Source organism: Pristiophorus japonicus, chromosome 16, assembly GCF_044704955.1.
Source record: "Pristiophorus japonicus isolate sPriJap1 chromosome 16, sPriJap1.hap1, whole genome shotgun sequence".
Lineage (NCBI taxonomy): Eukaryota > Metazoa > Chordata > Chondrichthyes > Pristiophoridae > Pristiophorus > Pristiophorus japonicus.
The window spans coordinates 52,291,145-52,316,018 of NC_091992.1; the positions used below are offsets into that span (position 1 = coordinate 52,291,145).

Here is a 24,874-nt window from a genome sequence, read left to right on the forward strand (position 1 = left end):
CGGTTGACCATACCATCCTCCTCCCCACCTCTCGTCCATCGTCCAGCTGTGTGGGGCTGCATGCGCCTGGTTCCATTCATACCTGTCCAGTCATATCCAGAGAATCACCTACAATGGCTTTTCTTTCCGCGCCTGCACTGTTGCCTCTTGGCCCCCTCCTATTTCTCATCTACACGCTGCCCTTTGACGACATTCGAAAACCCAGCGTCATTTTCCACTTCCACATGTACGCTGACGATACCCAGCTCTTCCTCACCACCACCTCTCTCGACCTGTCCACTACCGCTAAATTGTCAGACTGCTTGTCCAACATCTCGTACTGGATGAGCAATTATTACCGCAATTAAATATTCAGAAGACCGAAGCCATTGTCTTTGGTCCTCGCCACAAACTCCAATTTTCTTGCCACTGACTCCATCTCTCGCCATGGCAACTCTCTGGCTGAACCAGATTATTCGCAACTTTGGTGTCATATTTTACCCCAAGATGCACTTCCGAACACACATCCACGCCGTCACCAAGACCGCCTATTTCCACCCCTTTAACGTCGTCAACTCCACCCATGCCTCAGCTTATCTGCTGCTGAAATCCCTTATCCAGGCCTTTGTTATCTCAAGACTTGACTATTGCAACACACTCCTGGCTAGCCTCCAAGTTCTACCTTCTGTAAACTTGAGGTCATTCAAAACTCTGTCTGTATCTTAACTCACACCAAGTCCTGTTCATCCATCACCCCTGTGCTTACTGACCTACATTGGCTCCTGGTTAACCAATGCCTCACTTTTAAAAATTCTCACTTTGTTTTCAAATCACTCCATGACCTCGCCCCTCCCTATCTCTCTCATCTCCTCCAGCCCAACAACCCACATAGAGATCTGCGCTTCGCCAGTTTGGGCCTCTTGAGCATTCCCGATTTTAATCGCTCCACCCTTGGCGGCCATACCTTCAGCAGCCTAGGCCCTAAGCTCTGGAATTCCCTCCTTAAACCTGTCCGCCTCGCTACCTCTCTCCTAAGACGCTCCTTAAAACCTACATCTCTGCTCTAATCTTATGTGGCTTGGTGCCAAATTTTGTTGATGCTTTTGTGAAGTGCCTTGGGATATTTTACTACGTTAAAGGATGGCCTGGAAGAGGGGACAGAGTGTAGTGTAACAAAATTTGCAGATGACACAAAGATTAGTGGGAAAGCGGGTTGTGTAGAGGACACAGAGAGGCTGCAAAGAGATTTAGATAGGTTAAACGAATGGGCTAAGGTTTGGCAGATGGAATACAATGTTGGAAAATGTGAGGTCATCCACCTTGGAGGGAAAAAAAACAGTAAAAGGGAATATTTGAATGGGGAGAAATTACAACATGCTGCGGTGCAGAGGGACCTGAAACTCTTTTAGAGTCTACCTGCAAAAACATAAAACATTAAATCGTGCCACCCGACCTGGATCCCAAAAAGTTAGTTTGCAGGTGCAGCAGGCAATCAGGAAGGCGAATGGAATGTTGGCCTTCATTGCGAGAGGGATGGAGTACAAAAGCAGGGAGGTCCTGCTGCAACTGTGCAGGGTATTGGTGAGGCTGCACCTGGAGTACTGTGTGCAGTTTTGGTCACCTTACTTAAGGAAGGATATACTAGCTTTGGAGGGGGTACAGATACGATTCACTGGGCTGATACCGGAGATGAGGGTGTTACCTTATGATGATAGATTGAGTAGACTGGGTCTTTACTCGTTGGAGTTCAGAAGGATGAGGGGTGATCTTATAGAAACATTTAAAATAATGAAAGGGATAGACAAGATAGAGACAGAGAGGTTGTTTCCACTGGTCGGGGAGACTAGAACTAGGGGGCACAGCCTCAAAATACGGGGGAGCCAATTTAAAACCGAGTTGAGAAGGAATTTCTTTTCCCAGAGGGTTGTGAATCTGTGGAATTCTCTGCCCAAGGAAGCAGTTGAGGCTAGCTCATTGAATGTATTCAAATCATAGATAGATTTTTAACCAATAAGGGAATTAAGGGTTATGGGGAGCGGGTGGGTAAGTGGAGCTGAGTCCACAGCCAGATCAGCCATGATCTTGTTGAATGGCAGAGCAGGCTCGAGGGGCTAGATGGCCTACTCCTGTTCCTAATTCTTATGCTATATAAATGCAAGTTGTTGGTGTCTTTAACTGCTTTTCATTGGGATTAGGACTGTGGTGGCAGAAGGTTAAAAGCTTGCCTCAGCCAGAAATTCACCTGTTACTGTATTTTTGGGGGAGAGGGCAGACTATTGGATTGCTATGATTTTTAATTGTATGGCCTATTAACATAAGTTTAAAACTTGTGTTCTGTAATTCTTTAGATTTGTTATGTTGAATGCTAAATGTCTTGGTAGTTAATGGCTATTAGATAGCCAAAGCAACATTAAACCTGCGAGTGTTGCGGGTACCTTGGCTGCACTCTTTCTACTCAACTATCTCTCTTCTCCAGTATCTCTCCAGTCTATTGCCACTGTTCCAGTCCTTCCTATTGCTTTGATCCCAATGGGTTCTCTCCTCCCATGGCTATCTCTAATGTACCCCAGGGCTCCATCCTTGACCCACCTCCATTATTTACATACCTCAGCAACCTTACACGGTTTGGAGTAAGCTTCCACATGTATGTTGTTAATGCTCTGCTTTACCTCTGTGCTTCCATCTTTGTTTTCTCCCTCTTCAATTTACTGTCCAGCAATAAGCTCTGGATGAATTGTAACTTATTCTGGCATAATGTATGAAAAACCAAAACCCTTTTTTGTTCCTGGAAGCAGTTCTAGGCAGTTCTGGACTCCATTAACCTTTGCCATCTCAAGCTCGGAGAGGTGCTTGACCCTGAATCGAGGGATTATGGGGATAGTGCAGGAAAGTGGAGTTGAGATAGCACAGAGCAGGCTCGAGGGGCCGAATGGCCTACTGCTGCTAATTCTTATGTTCTTAGCTGAACTTTCTTCCTCATGTAAAGCATTGCTAATACAATTTTCTGGCACCTCCTTGCTCAGAAACCATAGCCCATGCTTTCATTACCTCAAAGCTTGGCTTCTTGAAAGCTCCATTTGCCAGCCTTCCTGCTTCAACTGTCCACAAACTACAACTTGTCGAGAAAGCTGCAGCCCTTGTTCTCTACACATTGACCCACAAACCCATTGCATTTTTTCGTTTGGCTCCCCTGGCTTCCTATACTCCAACGCATCCTCTGTGGGATCTTCAGCCTTGTGTTCAAATCATCACCCTGCCTTTTTCTACTTGCCTCCTATGATCTCCACTGTGTGGACTCTTGCTCTTGGTTTCCTGATCCCTTTCCTTCACCATTGTTGGCTGTCCCTTTAGCCATTATGTCTTCATCCTGCAGAACTCCCTCCTAAAATCTCTCTTTCCCCTGTCAGCCCCCTCCCTGATTTCCAACCCCCCCCCCCCCTTAAAACTCCTCTCTAATCCTTTTTTTAACCTTTTTTTTTCTCTCCTTGTTGCATAGTTCTGTAAAGTACTTCTGAGGCATTGCTCTCTGAGGACTGCTATATAAATATTCTTGGACTGGTGAATCCCACATGGTTCATGCCAAAAATGTTAAAACCTGTGGCCTGGAAGTAAATTTAAAAAAAAACTGTTTCCCTGCCTACTACTGATCTTCCTGCAGCCAGTAAATGTGCCGTTCTGGTGGAAATAGCAGGCTTACTTGTGGTGAAGTCATGATGCAGTGTTGTGACATAAGTATCTCTTGCACATGCACTGACCAAACTGTCGCAGCTAATTTGCATGTGTCGTCATCATAGGCAATCTCTCGGAATTGAAGAAGACTTGCTTCCAGTCTTAGCATGAGTTCTTAGGTGGCTGTACAGTCCAATACGAGAACCACAGTCTCTGTCACAGGTGGGATAGACTATGATTGAAGGGAAGGGTAGGCGGAGAGCCTGGTTTGCCGCATGCTCCTTCTACATGCTTGATTTCTACATGCTCTTGGCGACGATACTCTGAGCTCAACACGCTCCCGGATGCACTTCCTCCACTTAGGGCGGTCTTTGGCCAGGGACTCCCAGATGTCAGTGGGGATGTCTCACTTTATCAGGGAGGCCATACAGGAGGGCGGGTATTCCTACGGTCCTGGAGACCATGAGATTAGTGACAGAGTTGAGGGCCTGGTCTTCAAACACTTTTCCTTAGGCAGCCGAAGGCTGCACTGGCGCACTGGAGGCGATGTTGGATCTCATCATCAATGCCTGCTCTTGTTGATGGGAGGCTCCCGAGATAAGAGAAGTGGTCCACGTTATCCAGGGCCACGCTGTGGATCTTGATGTCTGGGGGGCAGTGCTGTGCGGTGAGGACAGGCTGGTGGAGGACCTTTGTCTTACTGATAACTTATAAGGCCCATGCTTTCATACGCCTCGGTAAATATGTTTACTATGTCCTGGAGTTCAGCCTCTGTGTGTGCACAGATGCAGGCGTCGTCCACGTACTGTAGCTCGACGACAGAGGTTGGAGTGGTCTTGGACCTGGCCTGGAGACGGCAAAGGTTGAACAGCTCCCCACTGGTTCTGTAGTTTAGTTCCACTCCAGCGGGGAGCTTGCTGACTGAGGTGGAGCATGGCAGCGAGGAAGATTGAGAAGAGAGTTGGGTTGATGACGCAGCCCTGCTTGACCCCGGTCCGGACGTGGATTGGGTCTGTGATGAATCCGTTGATGAGGATCATGGCCTGCAAGTCGTCGTGGAGCAGGCGGAGGCTGATGATGTACTTTTGGGGGCATCCGAAATGGAGGCGGACGCTCCATGGGCCCTCGCGGTTGACAGTGTCGAAGGCCTTTGTAAGGTCGAAGAAGGCCATGTGTAAGGGCTGGCGCTGTTCACTGCATTTTTCCTGCAGCTGTTGCACTGCAAAAATCATGTCCGTTGTGCTCCGGAGGAGGGGATGAAATCCGCACTGCGACTTTGTCGGCTGATATTTACAATCCAATACAGAAACAGCCGAATAAAACCTTATACCAAATGGAGCCAAGTCCCCTGCAGCACATTAATATAATATATATATTTTAAAATTCTCGGCCATGGGGAGAAGATAGTTGAGGAGGACTCTAGCGATGACTTTCCCAGTGACTGATAGCAGGGAGATTCCTCTGTAGTTGCCGTAGTCGGACTTGTCCCCTTTTTTAAAGATGGTCACGATCACTGCATCTCTAAGATCTCCCGGCATGCTTTCCTCCTTCTAGATGAGAGAGATGAGGTTGTGTATTCGCGCCAGCAGTGCCTCTCTGCCATACTTCAGTGCCTTAGCAGGGATTCTCTCCGTTCCTGTAGCCATGTTTTTTAGCTCCTTTTTCTACCTCCTGCAGTGTTGGGGTCACACTGAGGTGGTGGCGGGTAGCATGCTGCGGAATGGAGTTGAGAACACTCGAGTCAAAGACAGAGTCTCGATTGAGGAGATCTTCTAAATGCTCCTTCCAGTGGGCCTGACTGCCTCGGTGTCCTTGATGAGTGTTTCCCCGCTCTTGGCCAGCAGCGGGGTGGGGCCTTGGGTGTTTGGACCGTATGTGGCCTTGACTGCAGTGAAGAATCATCGCACATCATGGCTGTCGACCAGCTGCTGTATCTCCTGTGCTTTCTCCATCCACCACCTGTTCTTTAGGTCCCAGGTTTTTTGTTGGACCTTAGCCTTTAGCCGTCTGTAATGCTGCTTTGCTGCTCCAGAGTTGGGTTGCTGTTTAAGGCTCAGAAATGCCCTGCGCTTGCAATCTATTAGCTCTTGAATCTCATTCTGATCAAACCAGTCCTGGTGTTTCCTGGTTGAGTGACCGAGCGTCTCCTCGCAGGCACTGGTTATGGAGGCCTGGAGGGCATACCAAGCGCTGTGGGCATTCTGCGTCTCGGGGTCATCAAGGCACGCCAGGTTAGCTGTGAGACACTGGCTGTAAAGGGCTCTCTTAGCTGGGTCCTTAAGTGCCCCGGCATTGACTTTTTTGCGACACTGCTTTTGCTGCCCCCTTCGCTTTGGGGCTATGTTGATGTCGATGATGGATCGGATTAGGCGGTGGTCTGTCCAGCAGTCGTCAGCTCCTGTCATGGCATGGGTGTTGCGATCCCTGGCTCGGATGATGACATAGTCGAGCAGGTGCCAGTGCTTGGAGCGAGGGTGTTGCCACGATGCCTTGTATTTGTGTCTCTGTTGGAACAAGGTACTGGTGATGACAAGTTCATGCTCTAGACATTTTGTCAGGAGTAGGGTACCGCTGGGAGTTGGCTTTCCTTACCCTCTCTCTGCTAATCACGCCTCCCCAGAGGTCTCTGTCCTTGCCGAACCTGGCATTGAAGTCGCCGAGGAGAATAAGTTTGTCGCCCGTAGGGATGCAGGTCAGGGACTTTTTGAGATTGGAGTAAAAACCCCCTTTGGTCTCATCTGTTGCATCGAGCTTTGGTACATAAGCACTGATGACTGTGGCGCACTGGTTCCGGGTTTAGGGTGAATCGAAGCATCATGAGGCGTTCGTTAGCTCTGCAGGGGGAGTCTTTGAGGCGGTCGACCAACTCGTTTTTGATGAAGCCGACTCCGTGGCAGGCGGCATTCTGCCTCTGGTTTCCCTTTCCAGAAGAAGGTGTAATCTCCATCTTGTTCCTTGATCTGGCCTTCCCCTACCCACCGGGTGTCGCTTAGGGCGGCGATGTCGATATCAAAGCGTCTTAAGTTCCCGGGCAACAATGGTGGTGCAACGTTCCAGTCTGTCGCTCTTGGGGTTATCCATGAGGGTTCTAACGTTCCAGGTCCTGAACTTCATGTTAGAGGAGTGGAAGATGCCTGTGCTTGATTTCTTTTAACGTGGGCTGGTCGTTGCACACCGGCTATCACATGGGCTTAGCTGAGCAAGGTCTTGGTTGGTTCAGTGGCAAGGGGGTCTAAGACGACTGGAGACCAGGCACTGCTGTATAGGCCTAATTGCCTATGGCGAGATGTTGGCCGCAGGTTCGGCGCTGGGTAGCGCCCTTGATGGTAGGTGGTCCAAGGCTTGGTTGGGGGCAGGCATTGGGGGGGGGGGGGCAGCAGTGATGTACTGGGGTTCAGAATAGGGGAGGGGGGGGGGAAAGAAGAAGAAGAGGGGGGGGGAAAGGAGGGGGAGGAGGAGGAGGAACGAGGACGGATGTGGGAGGGGGGCGAGTGAGGGTGCGAAGTTGCACGTGCTTTGTTTCTTGTTTAATTTTAAAGAGAGTCACTAAATGCTGGTAACTGGGGCTGTTGTGTAACTCTAATCAGATTACAGCAGTTTGAAGTAGTCGGTACATGTTAAATGCCCAAGATAAGCACATCATTTTGGTTATTGCTTTAAATATTCCACCCAAATTGACAGAACTGCAGATAACTACTTTGAATAATGTTACGTGAGCATGCAACCAGGTAATGTATGAGGCCACTTGGAAACAGACATTTTTAGTTACAGGGTCCATTTGGATTCAGTTAGTTCAAGTGGAGAGTAAATGCTACACCATTTTTTTTCTAATTCTAGCCATTGAGTTCATAGTACAATGAAGTATAACCTTTACTGAGCACTTTTCTGATGTGACCACATTTTATTTTAATGTTACTGGAAGGTTTTCCAAGGCTTCTGAATGTAACATTGTTACTTCAAAGTATGGCTCAACAAACATTTGATAAAAGGAAGGCAGCTTCTCGGTCATTTCAGGTATAGAGGCTGATGATCATAGTGGACCCTAACCCCAACCCTACTTACTATCCCCTCTATGCTGGTTCTGTACATATATATAGTATGTTTTGGAAAAGTTGTAAGATTAGGATCACAGATACCCAAAGGGTCTTGGAAGTTATAAGGCATTTTATTAAGGTCATTTTATTAGTTCAAATATAGTCAAACACACCACACAATCAGGATAGACATAGTAGTCGTACGACCGAGACAAGTAGCTGTTATTAGTCCCAATCGGACAGACGGCGGTACGAATAGTTCTTATCTTCACCATCTGCCTTGAAATGGCTTCTAGATCTTTCTTTTATTATTTTTTTAAGGGTGGGCCTGGTGTAGGATATTGGCAGGATCATTTAACCTATATGTTGGGTTCTTTGTCTCAACTTTGGGGTGAAACCCTCCTCTTCACTTCCTCCCAAGGTTGGAGTCAGACATGCTATTTTTGGCCTTCAGATGTTTGGAGCTGTCTGTTATCAGTTATTTATGTTCATGCTGTTCAATAGCTTTAGCTATTGTACCATGGAATGAATTCTTCAATTCTAACTTTTTGGTCTCCAGTTATTCCTTCCAATTCACGATTTCTTACAAAGTAGAAGAGTAACTGATGTGTAAGGCGATGAACGAATGTACTCACTTGTCTGACTTCATCAATTTTTATATATTCTGGATGAGAGTTCAACAATAGTTACAGGATGTTGGTCTATTTAGGGTAGTGGAAGCATATAACTTTCCCTTTGTGCCATGTGAGAACTCTTTCCCTTGCCTTCCTAAGCAATCCTAGGAAGATATCTTCAGTTTTCTTGCTGCACCCCAAGTAGCCTTTTATGGGAAACATATTGTAGTTTTGGCCAAAATTATTTTTTCTAGTAGGTAGCTTCTTTTCGGATTCTGATTCTGCAGTGAGGGGTAAAAATATTCCTCTGCTATTGAAATCTTGGAGTATGCCTCCAATATTGTGCCTTGTACCTTGATTTTGCTACACGCGTGTTTTTTTTTAGAAGATTGTAAATCCTGTTTTGGTTGGGATTCTGTTACCTAGGTTCAGAACTACATATGGAATAATTGTTGAGTTTCAAGACTCTCATCCCACAATGTAATTCTTCAAGGCCAACTTATACTATTGTCATAAAGGTGAAATACTACCTATTTCCCTGCCAATTATTGGTTATTTCTGGCAGAGAAGAAACTGAGGAGCAATCAGAATGGTTTTCTGCCAATCTCCCTGTGGCATCTTAAATTCTACAAAGTAATGTTTTGCATTGGTAAATCTCAGCAGGGTTGAGTATTATCCTGTAGTGTGGAGCCCAAAACTGGAACCAGTAGATGTTATGTATTTGCCAGAAGACATTAGATCAGGTGCCACATAAAAGGTTACTGCATAAGAAAAGAGTTCATGGGGTTGGGGGTAATATATTAGCATGGATAGAAGATTGGCTAACTAACAGAAAACAGAGAGTTGGTCTAAATGGTTCATTTTCAGGTTGGCAAACTGTAACTAGTGGGGTGCCGCAGGGATCAGTGCTGGAGTCCCAACTATTTACAATATGTTAATGACTTGGATGAAGGGACAGAGTGTAATGTAGTCAGATTTGCTGATGATACAAAGATAGATGGGAAAGCAAGTTACGAGGAGGACGCAAAGAATCTGCAAAAGGATATAGATAGGCTAAGTGAGTGAGCAAAAATTTGGCAGGTGGAGTATAATGTGGGGAAAATATGAAGTTATCTGCTTTGGCAGGACAAATAAAAAAGCAAATTATTATTTAAATGGGGAGAGATTATAAAATGCTGAGGTATAAAGGGATTTGAGGTACATGAGACGCACAGTTAGCATGCAGATACAGCAAGTAATTAGGAAGACAAATGGAATGATGGCCTATATTGCAAGGAGGATAGAGTATAAAACTAGATTTTTTTTACAGAAATTATACAGGTCAGATACATTGTATATTATAGAAGTAAATGGTCTGATATTTCTAGAACTACAGTTTGTCCCTGACTCTAGTAAATGTAGTGAGCATTTTTATTAAAAAAAAAATCAGTGGTTTGTAAACAGTCCAGCAGTCACTTTATTTGATTCATAACATAAGAAATATAGGAGCAGGATTAAGCCATCCGGCCCCTCGAGCCAGCCTATGCTATTCATAAGATCATGGGTGATCTGATCTTGGCCTCAACTCCACATTCCTGCTTGCTCCCCATAACCCTCAACTCCCCTACAGTTCAAGAATCTGTCTATCTCAGCCTTGAATATATTCAGTGACGCAGCCCCCACAGCTCTCTGGGATAGAGAATTCCAAAGATTCATGACCCTCAGAGAAGAAATTCCTCTTCATCCATGTCTTAAATGGGCGACCCCTTATTCTGAAACTATGTCCTTTTCACCCATGGCCACTCTTGATTCCAAAACTTCCATCATCATAGGCAGTCCCTCGGAATCGAAGAAGACTCGCTTCCACTCTAAAAATGAGTCCTTAGGTGGCTGAACAGTCCAATACGAGAACCACAGTCCCTGTCACAGATGGGACAGATAGTTGTTGAGGGAAAGAGTGGGTCGGACAGGCTTGCCGCACGCTCTTTCCGCCGCCTGCGCTTGATTTCTGCATGCTCTTGGCGATGAGACGCGAAGTGCTCAGTGCCCTCCCAGATGCACTTCCTCCACTTGGGGCGGTCTTTGTCCAGGGACTCCCAGATGTCAGTGAGGATGTTGCACTTTATCAGAGAGGCTTTGAGGGTGTCCTTGTAACGTTTCCTCTGCCCACCTTTGGCTCGTTTGCTGTGAAGGAGTTCCGAGTAGAGCGCTTGCTTTGGGAGTCTCTTATCTGGCCCAGCGGAGCTGATCAAGTGTGGTCAGTGCTTCACTGGTGGGGATATTGACCTGGTCGAGGACTTCCAAAGCTTCCAAGGTCTTCATCGCAGGCTAGAGGCTTAAATGTCCGATTAGCCTTGAATTGCCTGGAGTGCATATTAATGGTTAAGTTAATAATTCCACTGAATGGTATTGCCATTTCTGAATCGAGTGAGATGTTCACATCATCCAAGTGCAGTCTTCCCAGCCTAATTAGCACATTTTGGCTGTTTAGAAATTGAAAACGAAAGCCATTTCCCAGAAGCCTGATATTTTGGAGCTGGTTGGCCATCTTAGACCTAGCTCAGCCTTGGGTTTACATTTAAACAGAGAGCACAATGCATCAATTTATACGTATACACAAAGTGAATTCTGTCTTACTCTTTTTCATAAGGTGATACAGGTTGAACCTCACTTATCCGGAACCCTCTGGACCTGGCCTGTTCTGGATAAGGAATTTTTCCGGACGAGGGGTGATCACGTTAAATTGGATGGTATAGATACTGAGCAAGGGGATATCGGGGCTTGCTGGCTTGGGGCTGGGAATGCGGCAGAGAGATCATGGGGGGGCATCGCGGGGTCAGATCAGCGATTGCGGGAGGAAGGACTTTAATTTATTCATATTGGAGTTCTGCGCATGTGCCACCCAGTGGCCGGGAATTGTTCTGGGTAAGGGAGTTCTGGATAAGGGAGGTTCAACCTGTAGTACCAAGGAAATTGCCACAAACGGTTTGAAGGGAGATAGACTGAACTTGTTTGTTAGAGAGAAAGCTATTAGGAGAAACAATCCAGGTCTTTAAAATACTAAGAATGGATAATTAATTAATTGCAGAAGTAGAGGGCAGCGCACAAGTTTTGAGCAAGGTTAAAATTAGAGACATATTATGTCCCCACGGTCCCCCCCCACCTTGTTGCATAGATCTGTGGAACAGACTCTAGGTTGGAGCAGTTAATACTATATTGACATTTTAATAGAATAGTGACGAGGTCTGAAATCTGGCAAGCATTTGGTCGAGGATTCCGGATCTCAGACTATTGATTTTTCTTCTGAAATCCGGAAAAACCTAAAATCCGGCATGGACTCTGTCTCAAGGATTTCGGATGTTGTACATGTATTACATTTTGGTAAGAAAAATAAGGAAGTCACATATTACATGGAAAATAAGAATCTAAATGGGGTAGAGGAGCAAAGGGATCTGTGAGTACAAATGCACAAATCATTTAATGTATTGACACAGGTTAACAAGGCCATAAAAAGAAAACCAAGCACTAGGGTTTATTTCTACAGGGGTGTCATTAAAAAGTAGTGAAGTTATGCTAAACATGTATCGAACCTCAGTTGGACCACACTGAGTACTGCGTACAATTCTGGTCGCCATATTATAAAAAGGATATAGAGGCACTGGGAAGGTGCAGAGATGATTTACAAGGATGATACCAGAAATGTGAGGGTATACCTATCTGGAAGGAGGAGCAGGATGGGTCTCTTTTGAAAAGTGAAGGCTGAGGGGTGACTTAATAGATGTCTTTAAAATTATGAAAGGTTTTGATAGAGTAGATACAGAGAGTATTTCCACTTGGGAAGAGTAAAACTAGAGGCCACAATATAAGATACTCACCAAAACATCAAATAGGGAATTCAGAAGGAATTTCTTTATCCAGAGTGTGGTGAGAATGTGGAACTCACTACCACAGGGAGTGGTTGAATATACACATTTAAGGAGCAGTTAGATAAGCAGATGTGGGAGAACGGAATAGTGTTTTTTAAAAAAAAATTCGTTCATGGGATGTGGGCAGCATTTATTGCCCATCCCTAATTGCCCTTGAGAAGATGGTGGTGAGCCATCTTCTTGAACCGCTGCAATCCGTATGGTGATGGTACTCCCACAGTGCTGTAGGGAGGGAGTTCCAGGATTTTGACACAGCGACGATAAAGGATTGCTTCCAAATCAGGATGGTGTGTGACTTGGAGGGGAACATGGAGGTGGTGGTGTTCCCATGTACTTGCTGCCCTTGTCCTTCTAGGTGGTACAGGTCGCGGGTTTGGGAGGTGCTGCCGAAAAAGCCTTCGAGTTGCTGCAGTGCATCTTGTAGATGGTACATACTGCGGCCACGGTATGCCGGTGGTGGAGGGAGTGAATGTTTAATGTGGTGGATGAGGTGCCAAACAAGCGGGCAGCTTTGTCCTGGATGGTGTCGAGCTTCTTGTGTTGTTGGAGCTACATTCATCCAGGCATGTGGAGAGTATTCCATCACACTCTAGATGGTGGCAAGGCTTTGGGGAATCAGGAGGTGAGATACTCGCTGCAGAATACCCAGCCTCTGACCGACTATTGTTGCCACAGTATTTCTGTGGCTGGTCCAGTTAAGTTTCTGGTCAATGGTGATACCCAGGATGTTGATTGTAGGGGATTCGATGGTAATGTTGGTGGTTAGACTGTCGCTTGCTGGAGATAGGCATTGATTGGCACTTGTGTGGCGCAAATGTTACATGTTACATGTTACATGTCACTTATCAGCCCATGCCTGAATGTTGTCCAGGTCTTGCTGCATGCAGGCATGGACTGTTCCATTATCTGACATGCAAATGGAACTGAACACTGTTCAGTCATCAGTGAACATCCCCACTTCTAACCTTGTGGAAGGAAGATCATTGATGAAGCAATTGAAGATGGTTGGGCCTAGGTAGGACACTGTCCTGAGGAACTCCTGCAGCGATGTCCTGGGGCTGTGATGGTTGACCTCCAACCACCACAACCATCTTCTTTTGTGCTAGGTATGACTCCAGCCAGTGGAGAGTTTTCCCCCTGATTTCCATTGACTTCAGTTTTACTGGGGCTCCTTAATGCCACAATCTGTCAAATGCTGCCTTGATGTCCAGGGCAGTCAGTCTCACCTGACCCCTGGAATTCAGCACTTTTGTCCAAGTTTAGGCCAAGGCTGTAATGAGATCTGGAGCCGAGTGGTCCTGGCGGAACCCAAACTGGGCATCAGTGAGCAGGTTATTATTGAGTAAGTGCCGCTTGATGGCACTGTAGACACCACCTTCCATCACTTTGCTGATGATTGAAAGTAGACTGATGGGGCGGTAATTGGTCGGATTGGATTTGTCTTGCTTTTTGTGGACAGGACATACCTGGGCAGTTTTCCACATTGTCGGATAGATGCCAGTGTTGTAGCTGTACTGGAACAGCTTGGCTAGAGGCACGGCTAGTTTTGGAGCACAAGTCTTCAGCACAACAGCTGGGATATTGTCGGGACCCATTACCTTTGCTTGTATGCAGTGCGCTCAGCCGTTTCTTGATGATATGTGGAGTGAATCGAATTGGCTGAAGACTAGCTTCTGTGATGGAGCGGACCTCAGGAGGACGCCGATATGGATCATCCACTCGACACTTCTGACTGAAGATGGTTGTAGGCCCTTCAGCCTTTTCTTTTGCACTCCCGTGCTGGGCTCCGCCATCATTGAGGATCGGGATATTTATGGAGTCTCCTCTTCCCATTAGTTATTTAATGGTCCACCACCATTCACGACAGGACTACAGAGCTTTAATCTGATCTGTTGATTGTGGGATCGCTTAGCCTTGTCTATAGCATGTAATCCTGTGTTGCAGATTCCCCAGTTTGGCACCTCATTTTCAGTTATGCCTGGTGCTCCCCTGGTGCTCTTCTAAACTTTTCATTGAACCAGTGTTGGTCCCCAGCTTGATGGTAATGGTAGAGTGAGGGATATGTCGGGCCATGAAGTTACAGATTGTGGTGGAATACAATTCTGCTGCTGCATCATGGATGCCCAGTTTTGAGCTGCTCGATCTGTTCTGAATCTATCTCATTTAGTTAAAGCAGTAGTAGTGCCACCCAACACGATGGATGGTGTCCTCCGTGTGAATATGAGACTTCATCTCCACAATGACTGTGCGGCGGTCACTGCTACCAATGCTGTCATGCAGATGACCAATGCATCTGCGACAGGTAGATTGGTGAGGACGAGGTCAAGTAGGTTTTTCTTTCATGATGATTCTTTCACCACCTGCTGTAGGCCCAATCTGGCAGCTATATCCTTCAGAGCTCGGTCAGTAGTGGTGGTACCGAGCCACTCTTGATGGACATTGAAGTCCCCCACCCAGAGTATATTCTGTGCCCTGGCCCCACACGGTGCTTCTTCCAAGCACTGATTCATTTGCTGATGGAGGACAGTAGGTGGTAATCGGCCCATGCTTGATCTGAAGCCATGAGAGTTCATGGTATCCAAAGTCAATGTTGAGGACTCCCAAGGCCACTCCCTACTGAAACTACTGTGCCGCCATTCCTGCTGGGTCTGCCCTGCCGGTGGGACAGGTCATACCAAGGGATGGTGATGGAGTCTGGGACATTGGTTGAAAGGTATGATTCTGTAAGTATGACTAGTCTGTGGGACAGCTCTCCTAATTTTGGCACAAGTACCCAGACGTTAGTAAGAAGGACTTTGCAGGGTCGATTGGGCTGGGTGTGCCGTTGTCGTGTCCACAGCTGGTACCGAGGTCGATGCCGGGTGGTCCGTCCAGTTTTATGCAACTGAGTGGCTTCAGAGGGCAGTTAAGGGTCATTGCTGTGGGTTTGGAGTCGCATATAGGCCAGACAGGGTAAGGACGACAGATTTCTTTCTCTGAGGGACATTAATGAACCAGATGGGTTTTACGGCAACCCGCTAGTTTCATGGTCACCATTACTGACGCTAGCTTTTTATTCCAGATTTATTATTTAATTAACTGAATTTAAATTCCCCAGCTACCGTGGTGGGATTTGAACTCGTGTCTCTGGATCATTTGTCCAGACATCTGGATTACTAGTCCGGTGATGTTACCACTAAGCTACCATTCCCTCTAAATATGCTGATAGTTCAATGCTGATAGTTCAATGAGGGAAGACGGGAGGAGGCTCGAGTGGAGCATAAACGCCAGCATGAACTGGTTGAGCTGAATGACTTGTTTCTCTGCTGTATATCCTATGTAATTAACTGGCTAGGAGCAAGATTAAAAATTGCTAATCACAGGTAATGGAATGCTGCTTGGGATCTGTGTGAAGGACCATCGGTCCTAGGAAATGTCATGTAAAGGAAGACAGCCAATCAAAGTTGAATAATTTTCAGTGTTCTGATATTTTGCCTGAATTTATGATTTGGGAGTCTGCACACCTATTTTAATGGGTTTTTCTTTTTCTGTCTTTTCTCCTCTACCCTATGGCTCAGAAAACATGGCACAAGTTGGAACTTCACCAATTATACAGGAAGAACCCTCCAGCGCTGAAAATCTTCTGGCAGTAAAATTCCTCATGTCAGCACTGGAGTCGATGGTAAATTATTACGAGTTTATTAAATTGTCATTTATGCTTCTTGATTATGTCATTTAATTAGCAATCTTAAATATGTTACTTAAGGCATTTTACATTGTGGTGCAATGCAGTGGGTCCTAGGAAAGTGATAACAAAAGACCCATCTGCATTACTTACATTATAAGTATGCCATAGTCTCCTGCAGGCCAGCTGAACTTGTGGAGAAGGTAATTCTAAAGACAAATTCAGAGACTTACAAAAATGTGGGTTTCCACTGCTGCTAGAACAAGTTAGGTTATGTGAGTCACAATAAAAAATGCTATCGATTGTGCAAGACCCAAATGTTGGAAGGTGATTGTATCACAGCAATGTAAAAGTGCCTTTACTCTGTGCTTCATTAGTTCAAAGCACTGTCATTGGGATAGCGGTGGTCATTGATCCATTCGAATCTAAAAATCAAGATGTGATGGTGAATCTATACGTATAAAACCTTAAGCGTATAGTTGGAATAGTGGATGCAGTTTTGGGCTCCACACTATGGGAAGCTGCCCTAACTATAATCTTCCAAAGTTCTTTAGATTGGAAAATTGCGTATGTCACTAGGCTATTTTAAGAATAGTGAGCGAGGGAAACCAGGAAATTATAAGAACATTTCGCCTAACATCTGTTGCTGGGGAAATTGCTGGAGTCTATAATTAAGGATAGGGTGACTGAACACCTTGCAAATTTCCAGTTGATCAGAGAGAGCCAGCATGGATTTGTGAAAGGTAGGTCATGCCTGACAAACGTGATTGAATTTTTTGAAGCGGTGACTAAAGTATTGGGACAGGGGAATGTCTATGGATGTTATTTATTAGGACTTCGAGAAGGCATTTGATAAAATCCCACATAAGAGACTGTTAACTAAGTTGAAGACCATGGAATTGAAGGCATATTATTGACCTGGTGAGGAAATTGGCTGAGACAGAGAGTAGGGATAATGGGCAAGTACTCTAATTGACAGGATGTGACCAATGGTGTCCTGCAGAGATCTGTGTTGGGGGTCTCAACTAGTCACAGTATTTATTAACAACTTAGATGATGGCATAGAAAGTCAAATATCCAGATTTGCTGATGACAAAGATAGGTGGCATTGTAGGCAGTGTAGATGAAAGCATAAAATTAGAAAGGAGTATTCGTAGATTAAATGAATGGGCAAAATTGTGGCAAATGGATTACAGAATCTATTTGGTTAGAGTTTAGAAATAAGAGGTGCCATTACACTGCTAGGTGTATTCTATAGGCTACCAAATAGAGGAGAAAATTTGCAGGGGCTAAATTCGAATTATAAATCGGGGAAGCTTTGGCAAAATATTTCTGGCCAAGAAAAACGTGCGTAATTCGGGCAATACGCCAGAAAACGGGCTTGAGGAAAATTGAGCCCATAAACTGGGATAGTAATAGTGTAAGGGGCAGAAAGAATTTCTGAAGTATGTTCAGGAGAACTTTCTTAATCAGTACCTTTCCGGCCCAATGAAGAAGGACGCAAGACGAAGTGGAGCAAGTGCCAATAGGGGAACATTTAGGGAACAGTGATCATAGTATCTCAATGCTGGCCTTGCCAAATCCCAAAGGAACAAATTTTTTAAAAATGCAGTCGCCAGAGGATACAACCACTACACCAGCAAAGACATATCGATCCAGGCTGATTTGAACAACCTACCACCAACCCATCTCAAATCTAGAAGGGCATTTTGGACCGTCGCCGAAGCCCATCAGTGATCTCCCCTCAGCCTTGATGACTGACAAAATGCTTGGAAGAACTGTGACATACGGAATGGATTGCTTATCGAGGACCCCACAGTACAACCTGTAGGATCAAACCTTTGCAAACAATGGCAACCAAAAACAGTCTCAGAACTGGTCATGGTAGATACTGCCACCTTCTCCATAGGTGGAAGATTTAAAGTATCCCCATCATGCAACTGTGGAGCTCCTAATCAGACCCTGGAGCACATCATTGAGCACTGCCCTCAGGAAAATTGCAGGCAGCCTACAAGATATTCATGCTGTTGTACCGGAAGCTTTGGCCTGGATATCCAACTTGGATATTGACGTTTGATTTGCTTTTCTACTACCATATGGAAAAAGAAGACCACCAGAACGATACCCGGACTTCAAGTTGCAAGGAGAGATTACACAAATTAGGGTTGTATTCCCTAGAATTTAGAAGATTAATGGGTAATCTGATCGAAGCATAAGATATTAAGAGGAGTAGATAGAGAGAAACTATTTCTACTGTTTGGGGATTCTAGGACTAGGTCTAAAAATTCAAGCCAGACCTTTCAGATGGCAAATGTCAATTAATGCTAAATCAATTAATTTTTAAATCTTGAGATTGTTAGCTTTTTGTTAACCAAAGGTATTAAGGGATATGGGCCAAAGGCGGGTATATGGAGTTGGGTTGCGGATCAGCCATGGTCTCATTGAATGGCGGAACGGGTTTGAGGGGCTGAATGGCTGCCTCCTCCTGCTATGGTCCTAAGGATGTTGAAGCACCGATTCCCATTTGGATCTATTTTTATTACATTATCATTGCATCAGTGTTTTTGTTCCAATGAAAATGGAAGCAACTCATTGCGGATTTATAGAGAGCAACCTGTGGGATTCACTAGGATACTATATGGTATGAAGAATTAAAAATTGGAACCTATTTCTTTAAAGGAGATTACTACGTGCTTTGAGGTGATTGAAATTATGAAAGGTGGGACAGAGTAGATACGAACAGATTTTTTCCAGAGCCTGAAGGGTTTAGAACGAGGGTGTAAGAATATAGATAGGTTTCTTTCCATATTAAAAATGTAACCGCTAAGGTAGGCAGAATTGATTTAAATTGTATGCTCGCCGATCCTATTTATTGATCACAATGACACTCCTGAGAGAGGTCATAGTTCAGGAAGAGCAAAGATACGATTATTGAGATGGCATTGGAAATGGGAAGATGACATAAAAATTTGACAATGTATGCTTTTATGCTTATAAAATGATATAAAAGAGGGATGCAAAGCAAAACTCAGTTTAGCTACCTCCAAGGAGTGATACCATGAACAGCCTGGATAGGCAATCGCTCAGGATTCCCGCGGAGTTCTTTGCACGCAGGTTTTCTTGGCGTAGGACTGGTGTGTACTGCTGTGTTCAGTCTTAAGATGGCTCAGTTGGTAGCACACTCGCCTCTGAGTCAGAAGGTTGTGGGTTCAAGTCCCACTCCAGAGACTTGAGCACAAAAATCTAGGCTGATGCTTCAGTGCAGTACTGAGGGAGTGCTGCACTATAGGAGCTGCTGTCTTTCGGATGAGATGTTAAACCGATGTAAAAGGTCCTATTGCGAAGACGAGCAAGGGAGTTATCCCCAGCTTCCTAGCCATTATCTATCCCTGCAAATCAACATCTAACGAAAAACAGATTATCTGGTCAATATCGCATTGCTGTTTGTGGGAGCTTGCTGTGTGCAAATTGGCTGCCGCGTTTCCTATATTACAACAGTGACTGCACTTCATTGGTTGTAAATTGCTTTGGGACGTTTTATGGTTGTGAAAGGTGCTATTTCAATGCAAGTTTTTATTTTTTCTTTCAATAATAAATTTAGTTAATTGACCAGCTTGTCTCTAGCTTCCTCAAAAAATTAGTTAGATTTAGGACAGAGAGCAAGAGAAATTTCTTTACACAAGGTTGTGAGGCTGTGAATTGCAGTACTGGAGTTAATAATTGAAGCAGTGACTTTGCCAGCATTTAAAAATAGGTTAGTTAGGTGATTCAAGGAAAGGGAAAAATGGGAAATGGAAACAGCCGACACATGGGATTAGGACTACTGCTCATGAAGGTTAAATACTGACACGGAATGGTTGAGCTGAACGGCCTGTTTCTGTATTGTAATTTCTATTTAACTCTGTAATTCCCTTAATCTTTTGAATTGCTTAGCATGCTCACTTTACTGTATTTTTAGATGGTGGTATTTCAATTTGTGACTGGGAAAAGGCTAGATAGTAGGGTATCTTTAGTTTATTTTAACAAGTTTGTTCATAAGAGTCAGAGAACAGTGAATTAATATAAGATATCTCAAGTAACATGGAAATTAATATGTTTAAAAAAAAATATTTGTAGCATTGATTGCTGCAAAATGGGTTGAGTATGACTAACATAATTTACATTTTGTCCTCTGGATTTTTATATTCCATTCTTCCGTTTTGTGTACTCCCATTTGGATCATCTTCTTAGGCGGTCCCTCCTATCGAGGATGACTTGCTTCCACACCAAAAAGGGATGAGTTCACAGGTATTTCAATGAAGGACCTGACATTCCAGGTTCTGAACTACATCCTGAAGGGTGGAAGATGCCTGTGTGAGGACTTTTTTAACGTGTGGTGGCCGTTGCACACCAGCCACCACATGGGCTTGGCAGAGCTAGGTCTTGGTACAGTGGCAAGGATTAACAAAGATGACTTGAGACCAGCTCTGTTGCACATACCTAGTGCGCACACATATCTCCGTGTCGGCTGGCCCGTGCTGCCTCTGGGCCTTCGCCTCAGCTGGGCCCCAAACTCACGCCTCTCCTGGACTCCGATCACGTTGCTCTGCAATCTCTCGCTGCTCCTTCGCCCCGACCTCACCGCTCCTGCTGTACCTGCCCACGCTCCAATCACCGAACTGGGTTATGGTGACACAGATAGTCTATGCCTGACTGACTGCTTCCACCACAATGTCTTCAGCTCAGCATTAGAGCATCTCATTAACATTCTCCTTCTGCCCAATGCAAACATTAACACTCTTAAACAACTCAAGTACAGGATACAGTACTGCAGATAGGGTGTGACTGAAGTTCTGTACAACTGCAGCATCACGTCCTCACTTCTGTATTGCAACCCTTTTGAGACGTAGGCATATATATTTCATTAGCATTTTTGATTACTTTTTGTACATGTGCACTAGCTTTTAGTGATCTCTGCATATAGATACCCAAATCCCTTTGTTGCTCCACAGTCCCTAGTGTCTCAACATTAAAAAAAAAAAAAATCCGATTTGTTTTTCTTGGATCCAAAGTGGATGACGTCACACTAATCCCCACATTGAACTCCATCTGCTGTAGTTTTGCCTGCTCATTTAGTCTGTCTTTGACTTTGTAACTCTCTGCCCCCATTTGCACAACTTTACTGTGGCTCCTAATTGAGTGTCAATTGCAAATTTGGATCTATTCCTTTATCCAACTCATCAGTAGATATGGCAGTAAAATAAATGTTTGTTTCCAGAGAATTTTTTTCCAAATCAGTAAAGTGACTTTTTTTGTGCTACTTGCATATTCAAAATATGGTGTGTACCAAATGCAAGGCATGTTACACAAATTTCATGTACTGCTCACAATATATTGGAAGGCGTGCAATTCTAAGGACAGAACGCACCATGTAAAATGTTCTCCTGCTAAAGTGCACGTTTAGGCTAACAAAGTCAAATAAGTAAACAGTGCTTTCTTTCAAAGGTGATTGGAATCCTGGACTTGAGAAAAGGCAAATTCAGAGCCTGCAGACATTGATGTATTCCACGTTTGGGGAAAAAAAAAAATTATTTCTGTATGCTGCTTTTTTTAGGTGTGACACAGAAATTTGTATTTGTGTGATTTCTGAAGTGTGATGGGCAGGAAGTGTGTATTTAATAAAAAAAAGATTTTCTTTAATATAATTTTTTATATTGTTTGTCTGTAAAATAATTCAGTTAACTGCTGTTTCCTCTTCAGTGTCAGGAAATTGCAAAGTCAAAAGCTGAAGTGGCTTGTATTGCTGTATATGAAAAAGATATATTTGTGGTGGGGACTGAGCGAGGAAGATCTTTCATTGGAAGCCGAAAGGATTTTCAGACCGACTTTGTCAAATACTGTAAGTTAATTAAAACTACAAAATGAAGGGTTAGTATTAAGTAACAGGGTAATTATTGTTTGATTTCATAAAGGAATAAGAGCAGCCTCAGTTTCTCTGTGGCTATATCTTGAATTTGAGATTCCTGTAGGATACTGTAATGTGTAAGGATTTTAGGACATGGGTCTTTTTCTCAACATTCATGCTGAGCTGTTAAGTGAGTTGTGAAACTGGTAAATATAACCTTGGTAGATGTAATAAAGAATATTGTGTGCCAACCATCCTGGTTAAGAAGTAGCTTGGGAATCCTAAAATAATGGGAGAAAAAAATTACAAGGGATTCTTTTTTATAATGTGCAATTTAGGAAGTGGGGGTACAGAATAGAGGTTAACTTCTCTTTGTAGATTTCAGTGAAATCATAATTCCTTCCAGCTCTTCCCTTGCCCCTCCTTCTATCTCTCCTTGCCATTCTTCTCTCCTCTCTGTCTCTCCTCTCCTCTCCTCTTCTGGCTCTCTTCCCTACCCTCCTCTTCTGTCTGTTTATTACAACTAACTCACTTAATTATACACATGGTGCAGTATCCTCTGCAAAATACATTCATGTAGTAATCTGTTCCCATATAACGTGAATTTTCGTCCTACTATTAAATTTCAGTGTTTTCCATCCAGTGGGTAATTAATTATTTTAAGTTTGTGACCATCAGTATGCTTGGAAGTGGAGTTAATTTATATTGCAATACGTAAAAAGAAAATACATTCCAGGGGAGAAGTCATTTTAGCCCCATATGTGATGAAGGTTGAGTAACTTTGGTTTATTTTCTTTTAATGTGTTGATTAGTTAATCGCTATGGATATATCACTAGTTTGCTGCATGGACCTGCAGTGCTCTCTGCTCTTAACAGTTACAATTTAATTTCAGGTGTGGCTGAAGAGCAAAAGGCAGCAGAAAAGCTAAGAAGTAAAGATGTTCCTTGTGTGATGCTGACTGCTGTGGATAACCAGGCTGGCATCGAAACAATCAGAAAATCTGTTGAAGAGTTGTTCTGTTTGCTCTATGGTACTGTTATATTTCAATTTTGCCTGGGGAAAAAAAATCAGTATTGATGTACTGTGATTGTGTTTGACCTTTAAGCATTTGAATGAAGTCTCTAATTGTATTTTAAAAGGGAAGGCAATCTAATAGGTGTATTTTTAATTCAAAGAAGCTCCCAGTTGATAGAGGCAAATATTGTACCCATCAAAGTTTAAAAGAGACGCAAAGGGCCAGGTCCCCCTCATTACTAGGCTGCTTTATGACATCGCTGATGCAGAGCAGCCCAAAGTAACTCAATTGCAAATATTAGAGGCCATGACTTCAGGCGGGTCTGCAAGCTAATTGAGAGTTGGGAGATCATGAGAAACTAACTGGTGGCTATTTACTCCACATGCCTAGCCAGTCATGGATCTATGGCTAATTCAAAGTCATGGCTCTGGTGTTTGTAATTGAGGTGGTGGAGATTGTGCGCCTGTGTGTTGTGATGTCTTGGCTGGATAGGTGGCCCAGCTGCTGAGAAAAATCACCAAAATTAACACATTTTCAATGTCCTTTTCCTCTGGTACAATTATAAAATGAGTGCAGATGTGCTTTTCCTTTTGCTGTTCAACTCTGAAGACCTGCGTGCTTCCACTTCATTCTGTGAAGATGCAGTTTGCTACCTTTGTGTAAAGAAGCGTTCTTAATCTGGCACATGCACTCTTGGACACCAAGGATCTCTCTTGGGCAAATGAAAAGAATGTTCCTTTCCCAAAACAGAATGCTTGTTACTGACTAGGATTATGTACACAATTCAAATCCATAACATTGTAAAATTTCAACGTGATGCTGCTTGGTCAATTCCCCTTTTATTGGTTTTGTTTTTATCATCACCATTCTGATATTGCCTGTTTCTTGTTCAGAATACACTAAGAATTTAAGAAAGTAAAGCTTTTTTTAAAAAAAAAGTTAGAAGCCATTTGGTTCATTGTACCTCATCGCTTTAGTATATGGCTCTCTGATAATAGCTTCTGTGTTTTGATTATGCCTCTACTACCTTTGGTAAATTATTCCAGTCACTGAGTAAAAATGTTGTTTACAGTAAGTGAGAAATTGACTTTTCGCTCATTCAAATCAGTCCTTTGCTATTAATTCAGTGCTCACTTAAAAGAGGAATTGCTATAATTTCCCAGAGGGTGAAAGTAACCACTGCCTCTAAGAAATTCATCAATTTTGCTTCACCTGTGGTGCAGGCAAAGTGCTGTTGTCAGCAAGTGTGCTTTGCTTTTTTAAGGTCCTCGACAGCATAAAGGAACTCCTGAGAGTTTTCTTTACATGTGGAAAACATGGGTTTTTATCCTGGTGGCCCTCCAATGGGTCCAACAGGGACTGGCAGCACACTGGAGTGACAAACTCAGAACAGCACATGTAGGTTGTGGATCTCCATTGCAGTGTTGCTTTCCCATCTGACTAACGACAATATAAAAATGCCACAATTTCTTTTGAACTACATCCTAAGCTTTTCCGGGTTGGTATTGGTATCTACATATACATGGAAATCTGTTCATCACATTAGTTTGCATTTCACTAAGTTTCTGTAATTTTGTAGTTTGTAACTTTAGGGATATATTTGGAAGCTTTTCACTTGGAAAATCTTTATTGGAGCTTCATTTTACTGTAACATTTTATCCAGTCAACACTTAATGCCTGAATATCAGTCTACCTTTGTTGGTTTTATTCTTGTTAACTCATCCATGGTGTCTGATCAATGCCACTTGTTACCCATTTCATGGGCCCCATTTCCAGGTTCGGGGTTAGTTTCCTCAGGATGCTGTTTAAGATTTGTAAAGACGAGGGATCTGCTGAGGGCAAGATACAGAAACTGTTCCTTGCTAGGGTGCTAGAATAAGTTCTTAAAAAAAGAACATTTAGTTTTATCACTATTGCTTTATTGTATCCAAGAGTATATGAGGTGTCTCTTAGAGCCTAGAATGTCTTCAATCCAGGATTTTAATACCTAAAGCACCATACCATTGAGCATTTTGCTAGTCTGATGACTACATATCTCAATAGCTTTCTTTATGCTATTGTTTTTCATCCTGTTTGTTATCTTGTCTCCATTCTATTTGTTTTCATAAT

General features: G+C 43.8%; 1 protein-coding gene across 7 annotated transcripts in view; it reads left to right on the forward strand.

Moving 5' to 3' along the window:
* LOC139226496 (general transcription factor II-I-like) overlaps positions 1-24,874 on the forward strand; it is a 208,328-nt gene that overhangs the window by 57,509 nt on the left and 125,945 nt on the right. For all 7 annotated transcript variants that reach the window (XM_070857315.1, XM_070857313.1, XM_070857316.1 and 4 more), the window contains exons 3-5: positions 15,759-15,862; positions 21,605-21,743; positions 22,643-22,780. In XM_070857315.1, the coding sequence (XP_070713416.1) occupies positions 15,764-15,862; positions 21,605-21,743; positions 22,643-22,780 (376 nt within the window). In that variant the 5' untranslated portion in view covers positions 15,759-15,763. The remainder of the gene's footprint in view (positions 1-15,758; positions 15,863-21,604; positions 21,744-22,642; positions 22,781-24,874) is intronic.